We start from the raw sequence: 18,550 nt of genomic DNA, 5'->3' as shown, positions 1-18,550 counted from the left end.
AAGAATCAAATAACCTGGGTAAAAATTTATTTTACAATACAGAAGATTGCTGCTGACTATTGAACAAGAGAAGAGTTTTCTTTACAGAAGGTGATTTGCAAGTCAGATTCACCGAGCGCCGAACTGGAGAGCCAGGAGTTTGCAGTTTAGGAGTCAGACACAGGGTGAGGCTTTCAGCACCATGCACTTTGGTGGGGAACTGAAGGAGGTTTAACTGCACAACTCCAAATTGGGCTCACCCCTCCTGCCCCCCTACATCAGGCTGGCAAACGACCCCACGGCTGGTCGAGATCTTTCCAAAATTTGACTCGCTGAGAAGGACGAGGCCCAGGAAGATGCTGGGCACCAGTTCAAGCATCTTGTTTAATTTGACTCTCACAAAACTATACATGAAGGTGGTGGAACAACACAATCTCTGTGAAGTACAAAACATTAAATTACAGGGCTGCAAACAAACAGGACAGCAACAACAGCGGGATCCTCCTAAGCCAGTTATTCTACGAGCAGCTGGTTCATGACTGATTTTATACCACAATCCTAATTCAAATGTACAGAGTACAAAAAATACTGTGACCAATATTCAGTTGTGTTGGAACCAAACAATCTACTACAAAGCAAGTATTAATCTAGGTGGCCAATAAGTCCTTAAAAAGCAGGGGGAGCAGAGGAGACTTGCTCAAGCATAGTTGCCGCTGGGCTCATTCACGCTGCTCCATTTTTACTTTGGGAGGTCTCAGGAAGGTCCTGTTTTTCTTTTCTTTCTTCCCTTTTGTATTTGCCTGGAAGTTTCTCCAGCTGTCCACACGGCCATCCCGACTCTCCTGAGCAGGACAAAGGAGGGGAAAGGTTAACAAGAGCCAGTGGGTCATCTCCTACCAGCTCTGGCAGATTGCTGGCATTTCCCTCTTCACCTCGAGGGCGCTCCCCAAGGAGACCCCCTAGCCAGAGCGCAGGTGACTGCAAGCAGCGGGAAGGGAGATGGACTCAGACAGGGACTGAGAAGATATGACCAAGGGGAGCTTCCGGATGGTTTCCAATCCCCAGCACAAGAGCAGGGTGTTGGTGTCTTGCTCTAGCAAAGGCCGGCCAGGGGCTGCAGAAGTAATGGGGCATCAAACTCTCAACAGCACAAAGCAAACAGGAAAACTCACTTCCCGTCTCTGCCTGAAGTCACTGATTCATCAGCCAACAACTATCAACTCCTCGGGCCCAGCTCTCAGCCTTTCCCCACCCTCCACCCCATATCCCAGTAAAGCAGAGGTCTTCAAAGTGTGGGGCATGCCCCCTGGGGGGGGTGTGGAGGAACGTTGTGCGGGGCATGGGAGCCCCTCCTGTCCCGGGGCTCCAAGCGGTGAAGCCCCAGGTCTGAGTGGGGAAGCCCTGCCGCCCTGCTGCAGCTCCCCACCCCTGACAGTGGGCCCCGCTCCCAGCCCCAGTTGGGGAAAGGAGGGAGGCCGCAGGGGGCACGGACAGGAGTAAGGGGGGGCTGTGGGGTAAAAACTTTGGGGACCACTGCAGTAGAGACTCTGTGCTACAGCGTTAACGCCCAACCAGCCGGTGCTCTTTCAGTCTCTCTCCCTGCCTCCTTCCTTCACACCACCCCCTTCCCAAGCCAGCCCCCAACAGAGGTGTGGCAGAGGAAGGGGTCTCAGCAACATGTTTGACTCCCTTCCTCTGCCAGCTCTCAGACATGACTGGAAGGGCCCTCCTGGGTCAGCAAGTCCAGGTCCCAAGAGGGGACAGGACAGCACCCCACAGACCTCGCTCCTATCAGGCCTGAAGGCCCCAGCAGTGGGACAGAACAAGGAGCGTACCAGGGATGGTGTGTTTCCTTCACAACATCTAAGCAGCATGTAGCGAGCAGAACAAGCAGAGTCTGCCCCAGCATGCTGACGACGGCCTCTGGCGCAGCCTGAATCAAGAGAAGTCTAGACACACATTTTGTACCAATTTCAATATTTCAGGTCGGGGATGATTTTTTAAACCACATCAGTTAAATCAGTGCACGCAGTTATCCAGGTATGAAGAGACTGGAGCCAATATAACTTATTTCCATACATTTAGGGGAATAGCTACAGAAGAGTAAGGCACCTTCAGACCTGGATAACTGCACCCACACTAGGGGAGTTGCACTGATTTAAACTAGACCAGTTTCTACACAGGTAGTTAAAATGTACAAAACCCATGCATAGACTAACACAAACATGTTGGGCCTCAGGCTGAAAAGCCTGTGCATCCTGACATTGCAGCTGCTCCAACTCCCTGCTAGGGGAAGGCTGCACAACGGTTTCCATTCTAGCCCCGATTCAAATACTCCCACTGGGTGAAACTTTCCAGGCTTGGAATCTGTGTCAACGAGAATTTTCAGAATGTGCATGAGCAGGATGGGATGTTCTAACCTGCCTGTTCTTCACAGCGGTAACTATAAATGGCTGAACTCTCACGCCTGGCCTGCCACACGGGCCAGCTTCAACAATAACTGTTTGTAAAATAAAGCTGTGAGCATTTGGAAGTGCAGGAGGAAGCACACAGCAGAAAGCCCCCTGGGTGGAAATAGACAATACAGCTGATCCAGACCAACTCAGACGACAAGCAGGAGCAGAGAGAGGGAGCAAAGTACCAGAGAAGAGACATTAAGGAAAGGGACACAAGTCCCACACGAGCAATTCTAAGGCCCCACCAGCCAGTCTAGGCGAGGGATAGTGACCTGCACCGACGCCGTGACTGTGCCTCTTGTCGCTAACATCCAAAAAGGGTTTGGAGCTTTTTAAAAGCATTTTTCCCCTCCTGCTTTTAGCCCTACAAACATCCAAATGTCTAGACATGTTTCTCTGTGTTTATTTGTGGACTCTTTGGAGACCCCAGCAGAGTGGAATGGGGTCTCCTGGCCCATAACTGACCAAGTGGAGAGAGCTGGATCGTTAGCAAAAAGCTTTTCTTACAAAGGTCTGTAGGGGGCCTGAATTCAATGGTTTAAAGAAAACCAGAGTTTTCCACAGTCTGAGGCCAGGTCTACACTTGCTGAATTTCAAAGTGGCAGTCGACGGGAGTTACTCAAGCTACTCTGCGTAGCGACTTCGTAACTCCTCTTCTACGTGGTGTCTTCACTGCGCTGCGCCGATGGGAAACGCGTTCCTGTCAACATAGCGCCACGCCACTTGAGGGGGTGGTTTTAATGTGTTGACTTCCGGATTGATTGAGCAGGTCTTCGCTGACCGCTCAATTGATCCAGATAGATTGATCTGACGGCAGCAAATTTGCTGCCGTCAGTGAAGACATACCCTCTATAACATTGGTTTTCAACCTTTGCAGACGACTTTCAAGAGGCTGATTTGTCTTGTGTATCCCAAGTTCCACCTCACTTAAAAACTACTAGCTTACAAAATCAGACATAAAAATACAAGTGTGTCACAGCGCCCTGTTACTGACCAATGGCGGACGTTATTTTTACCATGTAATTACAAAATAAATGGATTGGAATATAAATATTGTACTGACATTTCAGTGAGATACTTACTGTATAATAGTATATAGAGCAGTACAAATAAGCCACTGTCAGTATGTAATTTTAGTTTGTACTGACTTTGATCGTGCTTTTTATGTAGCCGGTTGTAAAACCAGGCAAATGCCTAGATGAGTTGATGTACCCTCTGGAAGAGCTCTGTGTACCCCCAGTTGTACTTGTATTCCTGGCTGACAACCACTGCTCTATAAAAATCCCTTCTTTCAATGATTCAGTTGCATTTCTGTTATACTGGCGATGTCATAACCCTCTCAGCTCTCCAGGGGCCCATAAAACAAAAGCCACATAACAGAATCTGAATTTCTGACATAAAAACAACGCAACAGGAAAAGTTAAGAGAACTTTCAGACCAGCCAAAGAGACAAGTTTCCAGGGCTCCTTGGAAGGTCACCTCAAAATGCCTCAGACAAACCCTGTAGGAAACCATCTCTCATTGTCCAAGGACAGACAAGACACTAACAGACCCTTTCCTTTCCAGAATTCTAGATAGACTCGCATTAGAGCACGGGGCAGCTGAGGAAAACAAGACGTATGAACATACACTAGTGAGTCAGATGGAGACACAGCAGGAGCATTCCTGGAAAAATGGATCCATTCTAAAATACAAACCTGGGTCCAGTTTACATATAAAGCGCAGTTACTATCTGGAATGCAATTGAATAAACATGGCTCTTCCTACTCCAGATGGCTCCCTGTGTGCAGCTCTCAGAGCTGCTGGCCTCAGTAACACAAAATAAGCTCTGGAGGGGGAGCTTGATTCTGCTCTGGCTCTCAGCTCAGAATCGCTAACTACATTCTGATTGCCAAGCCTTTGTTACAGGACAGAGCCTAGCGTGACCCACTAGCACACAGCACTGGCAGCCAGCCAGAACTTTGTACTTGTGAAATCAGCGGGTTTGAAAGGAGGCAAAGAAACATGGAACTCTAGGATGCTATTTTCAGAGTCACTTTCCAGGAGTGAATTTCATTTGAAGCAAAAACATTTGTCCTGCAACACTGAGAGCTCAGAGGAAACAGGAAACCTGAAACAATCTCAGCAAGAGTCTCCACTCCAACCATACACACGAGGTCTGACCAAGAATTCACATGCTCTTCTGTCTCTAAACCGTCCCTCATGGACAGAAGTGGGGGGTGGGTGTCAATCACTCCGGTTCCCATCACTAGCACACCTAGAGGGGAACTCCACCTCAGCACACATTTGGTCTTTGACACTCTGCACCTCTAGCAATCTCGGCAACGGAGAGGGCAATTTTTGTGATGTGAGCACCTGGCACCAGAAACTAGCCCGGGACCCACCTATTAATTCCACAGGGGTTGCTGAACAGCCATCGGAGGTTAACTGTTATTGGTCACCAGTGACCTGGGCTCAGAGGCAGCCCAGCTCCGGACTTGGGGTAGGTATCCACCAGTGACACTGGACTGCAATTCACCAGACACCTACTCTTGGAAGGGACAGGGATCACATCCATACCCCCCTGTACTCACGAGACACGCCAGAGTGCTGTTCTTGCCCATGAATGAGGCAGCAAACAGGTTCCTGTAGAATCCATCACTACAATGTGCCTACTTGGAGTGCCGAGTGCCTTCAGTGGATGGGATGTTCTTCATGTCCACACTCTGCAGCCTACCCCAGAGCTGATTTGATTCCCTAAATGCAGGTGGCAACTGAGTATGCTGCAGATTACCTCAAAGTTCTTCTGCCATTCTCGCTCTCGCTTGGCTTTCTCTTGGGCCTCGATTTCCTCCTCTCTCTGCCGCTTCCTGTACGAGAGGCCATAAAGCAGTAGTTATGGACCCACCAGCATTTACATTAAAGACACACAGAACCCCTCACCACAAAGACATCTGCCCTACCTGCAAGGGGGAGACTAACTGCTTATCATAACAGATGGATGAAATACTAACTCCAAGCATCTGGTATAAGAAAAGTGCAACCCAAGGCAGCATTATTGATACAAGACCTAGTTTCAACCCATACAGATGAAAAGGGGAGAGAACACACACACACACGCACGCCACCAGGACATGGATGTCATCAAATGACACCATCCAACACCAAAAAGATTTCAGGCATGTAATTAACATTAGGGAATTTAGTACTTTGCACACTACTTGCATACAAACATGGGCACCAATTTATTTAATTGTTCCTCTGGGAAATGCCAGCATCTTCAGTTTAAAAGAAGATTGTATTTAAGAACCAAGTCTCCACACCATACATTTACACACACAGTCATCTGCAGTCATGACACGGTTTCTTCTCAGTAAACTGGAAAAAAGATCCTCATTCACATAGAGGGAACTCCAGTGTTGCTCATACCTTTCATGCATCTCCTTAGCTTCTCTCTCTTTCCTTTTAATTTCCAGTTCAGCAAAGAGCTTCATCGTCTGTTTGTACACAGCTTGTTTGAACTGTAAGCAACAGAACTTTATTCTAACAACATAATGCATTGTAACGTGGTTACAGCAGCCTCCGTTTTACACCAATTCTACAGTGGTTGTTATGGACAAGAAGCTCCATATGAGACCCATAGTCAAGGGGTGTTAATCATAATGTGGTGTGGCACAAAAGCTCAACTCCTGGCATGGAAGTTAATGCATTTCCATTGACCTCTGCAGGAGCTGACAGGTCAGCAGGCCACTCCAGCCTTCTCTTGCTGGGGGAGAATTACCCTTGGCCTCAGGATCCCCATCGTCAGCAGCTGCGGAGCCCAAGGAACAGTACAATGCTGCAGAGAAACACTCTGCGCGCACAGCCTGCAGGCTGAGAAGGGCTGCAGTGAAGTGCTCTCCACATCAGTTCTGCAGGAGGCGGGAAGGGAAGGGGAAGCATGCAGGGCAGCGGGTGTTGTACCGGAAAGCCACTCTCCCAACATCCCTATCCAGCACCTCCTTCCGCAGCAAGAGTTACAAGGGTCACCCAAGCTGAGAATCATGCCCCTTCTGCAGGCCACGGGACTGATTTCAGTGCTCAGAAATGCAGGAGAGCCAGTCTTAACAGCAACCCAACCTAATGGGGGGCAGGGCTGAGCCATCTCCCACTATGGCCTGCATCAGAAAAGAGCTCTTTACTAGCCTGCCGTGTCTCGTTTCCATTTGCTATGACCAAAGCGGAGTCTGAATCAAAGCTCTCACTCTCAAGCCCTGCTACCCTTCTGTTGAGTCCTGCAATGTAGCTGGGACTGCTGCTGCGGAAAGGACACAAGGTCACTGCTCAGGTATCATGGGCTTCACCACAAGATCATTCTATACTAAAGATGTGCTGAAAAATGAGAAACCTGGCTTTATATAAACCAACATTTAATAAGCACCACAAACGCACAGAACTAGAGTGTTACTTCACTGAGGGCTCTCTACAGCTCTCAACAGAAAGTCCCTTTGCAAGAACAAAAGACTGAAACTAGCAGAACATCCTTTAATTTTCTAAATATCTATTGAAACAAACTGCTTTGAGAGATCACTGACTGAGCAACCCCCGTTACCCTGGGAGAGCCATGAACACACCTCTGGCTACCACACCGCAAAAATCCAGTTATGAAGAATGAATTTACAGCTGGAGTGTTCTGCTATCTTGTAGCATGATGGTGCATAGCAGCGATACTCTCGAGCCGCACATGGCTCCTTAATGTCTCCTGCAGCTCTTTGCAGCCCATGCTATTAAAACACCATGTGATTTAATTACTGACTAATCTAGTTGTTAACTAATCACGATGCTTTTACTAGGTCATTAACCAATTCAGTTATCAACTTGCACTAAGTTATTAACGTATTGCTGTGAGAATTATACACATATAAAAGATATTTCCCCATCATTCACACTAGTGTGGCTCTTTTGGGTAATGTCAATTGCTAATTTGGCTTCTGAATCACTGAGGTCTGAGTACCGCTGGTTTATAGCATCTGGGGACACATTTGATAGGGAAGAGGCTATCCAAACTACAGATTTATCATGTCATACAGTGTTAGTCCCCAAAGCTGTATACATTTCTTCTGACATCAAGGATGTCACTATTCTAGTCACAAAGTACACTGACACAGAGCTACTTGGTGCTAGAAACACAGTAAAATGAGATATTGGCCAAACAATAAAGGTCTTAATCAGTGAAGCACTCGGGCCTCTAACAGGGTATTAACTCTGAAGAGTAAAGAGACTAAAACTACACAATTAATTTAATTGCATTCCTTTTAGAGATGAGCTTCCATGCCCAGTTAGAGCCAGCATCGTTGTATAGCGTGCTCTCTCTGTCTCTCTCTAATGCTGGAATGCTATACACTCTTCCAAGTCAGAGACAAATTTGTCCGTATAATTGTAGAAATAAAAACTGCTTAATAGAGTCATAGATTCCAAGGTTAGAAGGGACCATTGTGATCACCTAGTTGACCTCTACTCTGGAGTTTTCATGGATAATTCTCTGAAAACATCCACTCAATGTGCAGCGGCAGTCAAAAAAGCTAACAGGATGTTAGGACAGGGATAGATAACAAGACAGAAAATATCCTAACACCACTACATAAATCTATGGTACGCTCACACCTTGAATACTGCATTGAGTTCTGGTAGTTCAATCTCAAAAAAAGAGAGATTAAAATTGGAAAAAGTACAGACACAAAAATGATTACAAAACCAGTTTCCATATGAGGAGAGATTAAAGAGCCTGGGACTGCTTAGCTTAGAAAAGAGATGATTAAGGAGGGATGTGACAGAGGTCTATAAAATCATGAATGTTGTGGAGAAAGTGAATGGGGAAGTGTTATTTACCCCTTCACATAACGCAGTGACATAACACTAGGGTCACCTGATAAAATTAATAACCAGCAGCTTTAAAACTAACAAAATGAAGTACTTCACACAACGCACAGCTGCCAGGGGATGTCGTGAAGGCCAAAATATCTAGTTCTTTTATTAAACCAGTTATAAGTTCATGGAGGATAGATCCATCAGTGGCTATTAGCCAAGATGTTCACGGATGCAACCCAATGCTCCAGGTGTCCTTAAACATCCAACTGCCAGAAACAGGGACCGGATCACTCAAAACTGCCCTCGTCAGTTCATTCCCTCAGAAGCATCTGGCACAGACCACTGTCAGAAGACAGGACACTTCTAGATGGACCATTGGTCTGACCCGGTATAGCCATTCTTATAGTCTATGTTCTTATCTCCTGAACTTACCCAAAGTAATTCCTAGAGCAGATCTTTTAGAAAACATCCAACCTTGATTTAAAAATTGTCAGGAACAGAGAATCCACCACAGCCCTTGTTAAATTGTTCCAATGGTTAATTACCCTCACCCTCAAAAATGTACCCCTTATTTCCAATCTGAATTTGTCTAGTTTCAGCTTCCAGCCATTAGATCCTGTTATACTTTTCTCTGCTACATTAAAGAGCCAATTATTAAATATTTGTTCCCCATTAGGCACTTGCAGACTGGAATCAAGTCACCCCTTAACAGTCTCTTTGTTAGATAAATAGATTGAGCTCTTTGAGTCCCTCACTGCAAGGCAGGTTTTCTAATCCTTTAATAATTTTTGTGGCTGTTCTCTGAGCCCTCTCTAATTTATCAACATCCTTCCTGAATTGTGGGCATCAGAACTGGACACAGGATTCCAGCAGTGGTCGCACCAGTGCTAAATAACCTCTGTAACTCCTACTCAACATTCCCATTTATGTATCCCAGGATCACATTAACTCTTTTGGCGACAGTATCACATTGGGAGCTCATGTTCAGCTGATTATCTACTACACATCTCCCAGATCTTTTCCAGGCTCACTGCTTCCCAGGATAGAGCCCCCATTCTGTAAGGATGGCCCACATTCTTTGTTCCGAGATCCATTTACATTTAGCCATATTGAACACACACATTTCCTTGTGCCCAATGGACCAAGTGAGCCAGTTTGCTCTGTATCAGTGATCTGTCCTCTCCATTATCATCACTCACCCAATTTTTGTGTCATAGAATCATAGAATATTAGAGTTGGAAGGGACCTCAGGAGATCATCTAGTCCAACCCCCTGCTCAAAACAGGACTCAAACCTCAGCAAGCTTTACTGATTTTATGACATTTAATGATTTTATGTTTTCTTCCAAATCATTGATAAAAACATTAAATAGTGTAGGGCCAAGAACTGATCCCTCTTTGGGCAGTTCTACACTGCTGGCAAAATTCGTAGCTTGCATAACTCCTGTTGACTTCGTAACTTCCCTTTAGCGCGCTGTCTCCACTGCCCTGCGCCAACAGGAAATGTGTTCCCATCGACGCAGCGCTACACCTTTTTTTGGAGATGGTTTTAGTAGACTGACTTCCAGATTGATTGAGCACGTCCTCACTGCCGCTCAATCGATCCGGAAAAATCAATCTGAGGGCGGCCAATTTGCCGCTGTCAGTGTGTACATAACCTTTGACTTCAACAGCCTTGAGATAAAATGTGTTACAATCCTCCAGTGTTAAAAACTCAGCCCCTTTAAACAGGACCAAGAATATTTTGCTTTCATGAAACTTACTACTTCTGGATCATCCTCCTCTACATCGGTTGGCTTTCCTTCCTTCTTTAACAGCTTCTTTTTTTCTTTCACCTAAAGAATACAACAGAACAAAACAAGCATTGTAGAATCATAGAATCATAGAATATTAGAGTTGGAAGGGACCTCAAGAGGTCATCTAGTCCAACCCCCTGCTCAAAGCAGGACTAACCTCAGCTATATCATCCCAGCCAGGGCTTTGTCAAGCCTCAGCTTAAAAACCTCTAAAGATGGAGATTCCACCACCTCTCTAGGTAACCCATTCCAGTGCTTCACCACCTTCCTAGTGAAAAACATTTTCCTAATGTCCAACCTAGACCTCCCGCCCTGCAACTTGAGACCGTTGCTCCTTGTTCTGTCATCTGCCACCACCGAGAACAGCCTAGCCCCATTCTCCCTGGAACCCCCTTTCAGGTAGTTAAAGGCCGCTATCAAATCCCCCCTCATTCCTCTCTTTTGCAGACTAAACAAGCCCAGTTCCCTCAGCCTCTCCTCATAAGTCCTGTGCTCCAGCCCCCTAATCATTTTTGTTGCCCTCCGCTGGACTCTCTCCAACTTGTCCACATCCTTTTGTATTGGGGGGCCCAAAACTGGACACTGTATAGGGGTTAGGTTAGTGGTGTCCAGCTAAATCTGCAGCTTCTGGCACATCCCTGTAACTAGGTGTTTTGCAGAGACACCTTAACCCGGATTTACATTACATTTTACATTACATCTGAAGCACTGTGGTTCTAGGTACAGGCGCACACTTATTTTGTTCCATTCTACTGAGAGGTTTGCCACAATAGCTAGAACAGATGAAGAGCTCCTCAGTTTAGGGAGCCCCCAGCTCCCCCTTAGCTGTCTGTTTCTCAAGCTTATTGCGCGTTGAATAAGCCAAGCTTTCGGCTCCCTCCCTCCCTCACTCTGCAGGGCTTCCTTCCAAAACCCATCAGCCCCACTACACATCCAGTGCTAACCACCCTCTTGCCTGTTCTGGATCATTCATTCTTAGAGTTTAAGGCCAGAAGGGACATTGTAGCCTGACCCCCAGTATGTTGCAGGCCATTATATTTCACCCCACCCGCCCTCAGTTACCCCTGTATTGAGCCCAATAACTTGTGTTTAGCTAAAGTTCATTCTTGCTCATGCAGCTGGAATGTAACTCCTTGGGGCACAGATCTGGTCTGGGTTTTGGATAGTTCATATGTTCTGTCTTTAGCTTACATTGTACTGTAAAACTAAAGGACAACAAATCTCTAAGCACCAAGGGCTGTCACACATGTAGTACTTACAGTATGTTCCACATATTCTTTCCCTGCCTGTATCACATCCAAGGCCCTCTTCTTTTGCTCCTGGTCCAATAGCAACTTGTATGCTTTGTCCACAGCTAACAAAAAACATTGCAGTTAACTGCATCTGCAAACACATTCATAGAACACTTCGAGTCTGTGCTACTAAGTGACTTTTGTACACTGTTTCCCTGGATCTCCTAGGTCAGTCACAGCCTGACTAGCTAGAAGAAATATCAGAACAGACTCCAATGGCAAAGAGCTTCCTTGGGCCACATTCAGGATTCATTAGACTTACAAGTGTCAGTCCCAGTAAGTGGTGGGGTTGTAGAGCATCCGGCAGTTAGTTTTATGCTGTAGGACTCCTACTGGCTGTACTATGCAACGCTGGTATTTGCTGCCCTACACACTGTTCACATGTTTTAATTCTCCAGTCAGAAAAGTCCCACTAGATCTATCAGCCGCTTGAGTTTCAACTGATCTATTATCAGATTACAACAAAGCAACTACTGCCACCTAGAGGAATTCTGCAGATGTAAGAGATAGTAATCGTCCAAATAATTGTATTTCTCTCTCCCCCCAAACAAGCCTGAACTCAAGATCCAGTTTGCAGTCCCACAGCAGCCAGGGAAGAGAACAGGCTCCCTCCTGACCTAATAAAACATCAAATCCAGCTAAGGAGAAACACCAGTACATCAGCACCACGTGACCTTGTCAGGGGGATTACCTTCAAAGGCCTTCTGGGCTCTTTCAGCATCATCTTGATTTTTGTCAGGATGTACCAATATGGATAACTACAAGGGATGAGAAAGTATTGAGAGATTAGAATCAGTTCTGCAGATAACAGATATTTCATAGATGCTTCCTTGGAAAAAATCCAGCCTTTCTGAGGTAAGCGACATCAGACAGGAGAAAAGCATCAGCTAAAGCCTGGTTAAGGCATCACACTGCTTATATAGCACAGGATTCTCTCCTCATGAAGAGAAAACTGACTCAAGACAAAAGGGCTCTGGAGGAGCTCCCACCACTCAGTGAAGCATCAGCAAAGGTTGAAGAGGACATTCTAACCAGTGGCAGCTTTAGGGCTAAGTTTTAGGTGGGCATTGTGACCCTGCAGATCCACAGGGGTCAATAAGAGCACTTCTGACAGAACCCTCAGTCCTTCGCTTGTACTCATCACAGTGTAGCACAAACACCCTTAAGTCCTGCTGCTCCAGAGTGCCCACCCTACTGGGCCTAGCTAAAAACTCTACTGCACACAGCTACCTCCTGCTGCTCAGGGAGGGCTATTTCCAGGGCAAAGGAGGCTTGAACACCCTCACTAGGCAAGGGATGCAAAGTGCAGAGAATTAAGGCCAGCCAGTCACAGACATTGGAAAATAACTCAGGGCCTCCTGACTGCCAACCCCCACGCCCATTTCCTCAGGCCACAGGAGGACCTGTGGGGACGCAATGCAACAGCTGGAGCAGAATCCCCATCCTGACCATCTGTTCTCCCACGATGCTGGGAAGTTCCCGGGCAGGATGAGAGCTGTTCTGCCAAAGTCTGGACTCCTTAGCTACACATTCCCATCTATCATTGGGGTAGGGGAAGGACTTTGAAACAGATACATGCACCAACACTTCAACACTCTCTTGGTCAAATCAAGACCAGTTTCTTCCAGGACCAGGCCACACGCTGTTCCTCAGCAAAGGCTATTTCGCTGCCAACATGCAGCTTTCACACCTTAGTCACTGCAGGTAGCGAAAGCTGCTCCCCAGAAGTGCAGGGGGTAGTTTCCAGTTGGCCCTCTCCTCATGCTCACACAGCTCACCCAGCTTTGCTCAAGTTCTCAAGATGCCTTCAGAGCAGTAGCCCCCAAACTTTTTAGGTCACACCCCCCTAATCCCTGTCTGCACCCCTCCCCCTCCCAGGTAGGGGCTGTGGCTGGAAGCAAGGCCACAGTGGCCTGGGACCGAGCCAGGAACAGCAGCTGGGGGCCAAGGTTGGGGGCTGAGGCTGCGGCCCCAGCTGGGCCACGGCGGCCAGGGGTCAGGCACTGCAGCCAGGTGCTGAGGCTGAGCACCAGGTGCTGAGGGCTGCAGCGGCCACGGGTCAATCTGGGGAACCATAGCTGGCAGCCAGGGCAGGGAGCTGGGGCTGGGAACTGAGGCTGGAGCCACAGCTGGAGGGGCGGCAGAGCAGAGCATGACAGCGCTACCTCTCTGCCCCCCACGGGGGCTGGCCTGGGCCCTGCCACACTGGCCTCCCAATGTTCCTCTGCCCCCAACGCGCCCCACAGATTGAAGACTTCTGCTCCAGAGACATTCAGCACTACTACAGATAGAGCACTACAACAGCCACGTACCTGCCGGAACCTCTTCTTTATTTCTTCATCTGTGACCTCAGGATCCATCTGTAGTACCTAGAAGTACCCACAGCAGAGAGTTTCATTACAGGCATCAATTGTTCAGGTTCCCTGCGGCCCAGCCCTGTAACACCTGTTTCACTGACATACAAGGACAAAATGTCAGTAAATCTGCCCCACAGAAAATATCTCAAGTGTCAGAGGGATTCCCTGGTGGTGTAGGGGTGTGCTGTGGAGGGGGTGGGGCTGGAGCACGTTGCAGTTCCATTCTCCAGCTGGCCCCAGTATCTCAGTGATGCAAAGACGGCACAAAGCCACCTTTAGCTGCATGCTCCACTTTCAGCCCTGCAGCAGAGCTCAACTTGTCTGGAACAGAGAGTTGGCGTTGGTAGTATTTAGTGAGACACTGGCAGATTAAATCATTTTTAACAACCTGTTTCCTGCCCAAAATGACCAAGCTCACTTTTGATTGTTGATCTGATCAAATATCTATGTCCGACTCTACCATTTTTGCTGTTTAACGTATGCATTTTTCTCATCTTGAAATGAAAACAGACTAGCGAGTATCACTGCCTGGTTCTTGACTGCCAGTCTAGTGGTCCAGAGTTTGGAAGTTTGCCAGAGGAAGTGCCCTTATGGATGCTTGTGAATTTGGGAAATCTCTTTTATGAACTGGTCAGCTGAATGAAAGAGCTGGGGAACTACTGTGTTAGCTCAACTCTTAAGGCACTGCAGCAGAATGTTAATTAAAGAAATTGGGCATTAACTTTAATTCCAGGGAGAAAACCCCTATGTAGCTGCTGGGTTTCACAAGGCTTTCTGAAAAAAACGTATCCACTTTTTAACCAAATCTCGGTCCTGTGCAGAGCAATTGGTCCCTTCTTTAGCTCAAACTCAGGAACATAAACAGCTGAGAGTATGTCTACACTAGAAACGTAAGTCAACCAAAACAGACACTGTGTCCCCCTAACTACATCAACATAAACCTTACGCCTCTCGTGGAGGTGGAATTATTATGTCGGTATAGTACGGCATTTACATCAGCAGGAGGAAGTCTGTAGTGTAGACACTGACATAATTAGGACAATGTAGTCAAGAGTCTATTGAGACCAGAAGCTGGTGAGACAGTCATGTTACACCCTCACCCAGAATATGCCAGCCATAAATTTGCCAAGTCTGTCAGTGATACAGCATACAAGTGAAACCTGCCAACAGGGGGTGCATGTACAGCTTGTGCCTCCTGTTGGCTGAATAGGGAGTGTGAGGACACATAGTCCATCTGGTGAACGTCTGCCATTGGGGACTACATCTGGATGTATTTTTCAATGGTAGGTATAGAAACACCTCTAAGTTGAAGTCAATGAGAAGGAGAGGGCTTAGACTTACTTCAAATGGATTCAGGTTGAAATAGGAGGATCCAGGTCGTGTCAATCTCTCAATCTGGTTTTTTGGCGTTAAAACAGAGTCACGCTTTTCGATCTGCTTCACCTGGAAAAGGCATTTTCATTAACTGAGTTATCACCACATAATTAGCTGAATTCTCATGTGACTGCCAGAGGGTTTCATTCAAAGGCAACCTACACAACATCCCACCCAGATTCAGGTCTGCAGTCATCAGCTCAGTGCAGATCTTTCCTTGTTCGGGTATTTGCTGGGCTCACTTTAGTCTTTTGCTGCATAATGCTATAAAACAGTGCCCTCATCCCCATCTCTACCCCTCTCAACAAACCACAACAGTCCAGACGCGGCTTTTCCTTTTCTGCACTAACCTGTTCAGCAGCTGTGTACCATCTGACTCCCGACAACCGAACAGTGCTTCTCAATTTCAGCCTTCACCATACTCTAAGCTACATAAGGTGCCCATTAAGGTCTTATCTACACACAGACCTTTACTGGTTAAAGTAGAGCTGTGTTTTTAAACTGATTTAATTAGGATGGCACAAATGTGTGTGCAGATTTATTTATTTATGATTGATTTAATTTTGGTTCAGCTTACTTTTTTTTCTTCTCCACAGGATTAAGCTAAAGTGAAATAAGATGCATATTCATACACACACACACACAGGTGCAAATGAATCTGTTTAAAAATCAATTTAAGTTAAACAAGCACAATGCTCGTATGTAGACAAGACTCGTGTTAAACAGGTGCAAGTTTATGTGCAGATAGAGTTTAACAGTGGGGGAAAGGAGAAGAAAACCTCTACACCTGACTGAGAGGGCAGATTGCCTATGGAGGGGCCAAGTGACGGGGTGGAACAGACTCAGCATGGGAGCAGCACTGGGGTGCACACACAACGGCCCTTTCAGTGCAGCTATTATGATAAAGGTCTGATGTGTACAGTCCCCACTGAGTTTGATCCTCAAAGTACAGCATACAACTAAAATGCTGCACATCCGGATCCCCTTCCCGGGTAGCGAGATGAGCCCTCTCCTGACAAGGAAGGAAAAGACCCCTCTCACCAACAGTTTTCATTAAGACTGAAAACTTCTTTTAAATCACCCTGAGAACGCGGAGGAGAGACTCAGCACCCTTCCTCTGTCCTCACCATTCACAGCGTGTCTCTCTGCTACTCTCTGCCCTGCGTTCGGCTAGGTTACCTCCTACCTTGGTACAGTGGCCAGCACACACTGGAATCTAGTATGTGCCTTAGACAGTGGCATGTTATTCGAACACAAGTAAGGTTATCGTTTCCTTTTCTTGGTAGCACAAGGACTTTAAAAACAAGCATTTCTCGTGCCAGAAGCAGGTAAGTGCTGCCTTGGGGTGCAGGCCGCTCTGGCCAGCTGAGGCACGGCAGGACAGGTGCTGGCTGGTGTTTGCGCCCATGGAACCAATGTTGCCTCTATCCGCTCCGTGTCTCCTCTATCGGCCGGGCTATCCTCGCCAGCACGGGCAGGAAGAGTCGCCCGGCGAGGCGGAGGCGGAGGCGGCTTCCCACCAGCACCAGCCGCGCTCCCGTCTCGACGGCAGGAGGCAGCCCGGGATGGTTAGGAGGCGGGCGCCTGAAGTGGGGCGCCCAGGCCTGCCCCGTGGCCGGGGATCCGGGCTGGTTTCCAGCCGGCAGCGGGAGCGGAAAGACACCCCCGAGCAGCGGCCCGGCGGCGGCAAACGGGCGATGTCCCTCCGCTGCTGCCGCCGCCGGGCGGCCCGACGGGGGCCGAGGAGCCCGGCTCGCTGCTCGCGGCCGCTGGCTGGGCTCGGCGGCGGCTCGTCCTGCGGGCAAGGCAGGCGCGGGCCGGGCGGAGCCCCACCGCCCAGACGCTACGAGGGGGGGGGCAGCCGCGGGCCCGGCCCGGCCCGGCCCAGCCCAACCCCGGGACCCCGCCGGTCGGCCGCGCGCGCCGGTACCTCGCTGTAGAAGGTGAGAAACGCCTCCTCGGCGGTGCCCCCCGCCCCGCGCTCCCCCGGAGCCGCCATCTCCGCGCCACGTGACCCGGTGACCCCACGTGACCCGGACGCCGTGCCCAACAGGGCCGGCAGGCACCCGTCACGTGATCGGAGCTCAGCGCCGCGGACTGGACGGGGCTGCTGGGGGCGGGGCGGGAGGTTCTTAAAGGCACAGAGCGCCCTCCCCCCCACAGATCTCTGGGCTGGGACCCCGCCCCCGCGGCGGCCAGGCCACGTGACTGGCTCTGTCATGCTCGGGGGAGCGACTCCGAGCCCGGGTGGGGCCGGAGCCGGCGTGAGAAGCAGGTTCGGGCCCCTCCCCCGCCGGCCGGCACCGTGCCACCCACTCAGCTCGGCTGGCAGGGCCTCAGCCCCCCACCGCCCCGCCCCCACACACCCGCCGGCGTGGGGCACGTGCTCCTGGCCCTGGCATAGCTGGCAGGGAACGGGGCGTTGGGGTGAAGAGTGCGTCTGTCGCCCCGTGTTCCCCAGCTGGGGCTGTGCCCGGCAGCTGGAGTGACTGGCAGCAGTAGTAGGTTGTTATCCTCCATGGCCAGTGGGTGTCACAGCTGTTTGCTGACAGCACAGGCAGGGCCAGACTCAGGCTCTAGCAGGGAGCGAGTCTAGTGACACCGGCCCTGCAGCCTCCTGCTCCCCTTCAGCCTGTCTGCTTCACCTCCGGCTCCTCATCCCAGTCCTCCTCTCGCTCCCTGTGGGGCTCTCACCCTGTGTGAGTCCCACTCACCTGCCCCCGCTCCCAGTCCTAATCGCCGCCTCTGATCTTTTTCTTTCCCTTCACCCCCCAGGTTTTCCTCCCCATCCCGGCAGTGGCACCCAGTCTCGGTACCCTGCCCTGTACTCCGCATCCAACCTCAGTCTCCCCCGCCTCCCTCCCCAAGTCCTTATCCCAACCTCCCCACTCCACTTCTCTTTGCCCAGCTAGTCTTAGTTATGCCTCTGGACACTGGCTCCTTGTCAGGTCTGTCTCCCCTCCTCCTCCCACCTCCCCACTTTCCAGTCACCTATTCTCTCACAGCTGTCAGTTCCAGCCAGTCCCTGCCCAAGCAGTCCTAGTCTCCCATAGCAATTCCTTGCCCAACCACTCCCAGTCTCCTCTCCTTGGCTAGCTTCCAGTCTCACCTCTTCTCTCCCCAGGGGCCTTGTCCCTATCTACTCACCCTTCTCAGCTCTGCTTCTTGACCCTTTTTCGTTCAAGTGAAGCTGTCTCCTTGTCCAGCAGGGGAAGCACTTAAGGTACACGGGAGACAGTCTCCTTACTCTTAGTTCTGGTGCCTGGCCCCAACCAGGCTGGTAACTAGTGTGGTTGCTGAGAGACGGCAGGTCTAAGCCCCTCCAAAGATAAAGGCCATTCCCCCAACCAAAGGGGAGGGACTATTGAACCCAGGCTCAAGTAGACACTGGGGACAAAAAATGAATAAACAGGATGGGTGTGAAGGTCAAAGGTTAATAATGAGGGATCCGGAGGGGTACACCGAGGAGAG

At 49.1% G+C, this 18,550-nt stretch overlaps 1 protein-coding gene across 2 annotated transcripts; it reads right to left on the bottom strand.

Annotated features, from left to right (window-relative positions):
- Nucleotides 1–428: 428 nt before the first annotated feature.
- On the bottom strand, nucleotides 429–17,164 carry DNAJC8 (DnaJ heat shock protein family (Hsp40) member C8). Of its 2 annotated transcripts, none has more exons than XM_067530776.1 (9): nucleotides 17,010–17,164; nucleotides 15,047–15,148; nucleotides 13,661–13,717; nucleotides 12,040–12,106; nucleotides 11,316–11,410; nucleotides 10,024–10,095; nucleotides 5,844–5,935; nucleotides 5,209–5,284; nucleotides 429–821 (listed from the first exon to the last, which is right to left on the bottom strand). In XM_067530776.1, exons 1-9 carry the CDS (start codon nucleotides 17,076–17,078, stop codon nucleotides 699–701), a joined length of 753 nt encoding a protein of 250 aa, XP_067386877.1. In that variant the 5' UTR covers nucleotides 17,079–17,164; the 3' UTR covers nucleotides 429–698. The 2 variants fall into 2 exon arrangements, with proteins under 2 accessions (XP_067386877.1, XP_067386878.1); XM_067530777.1 differs by lacking the exon at nucleotides 17,010–17,164 and adding an exon at nucleotides 16,207–16,502.
- Nucleotides 17,165–18,550: the final 1,386 nt, after the last annotated feature.

This window comes from Emydura macquarii, unplaced genomic scaffold, assembly GCF_026122565.2.
Source record: "Emydura macquarii macquarii isolate MOO-44397 ecotype Brisbane River unplaced genomic scaffold, CSIRO-AGI_Emac_v2 contig_3113, whole genome shotgun sequence".
Classification (NCBI taxonomy): domain Eukaryota; kingdom Metazoa; phylum Chordata; order Testudines; family Chelidae; genus Emydura; species Emydura macquarii.
Note: the sequence above shows the minus strand (reverse complement) of the source record. Positions and strands in the feature narration are given on the sequence as shown.

Excerpts from the sequence above, each read along its gene's own strand:
- DNAJC8 (XM_067530776.1), bottom strand. The coding sequence starts at position 17,078 with ATGGCGGCTCCGGGGGAGCGCGGGGCGGGGGGCACCGCCGAGGAGGCG. Across the intron at positions 12,107-13,660 it reads TAAAGAAGAGGTTCCGGCAG|TTATCCATATTGGTACATCC; the intron begins GTACGTGGCTGT and ends CATCCCTTGTAG. Across the intron at positions 10,096-11,315 it reads AAGAATATGTGGAACATACT|GTGAAAGAAAAAAAGAAGCT; the intron begins GTAAGTACTACA and ends TGTATTCTTTAG.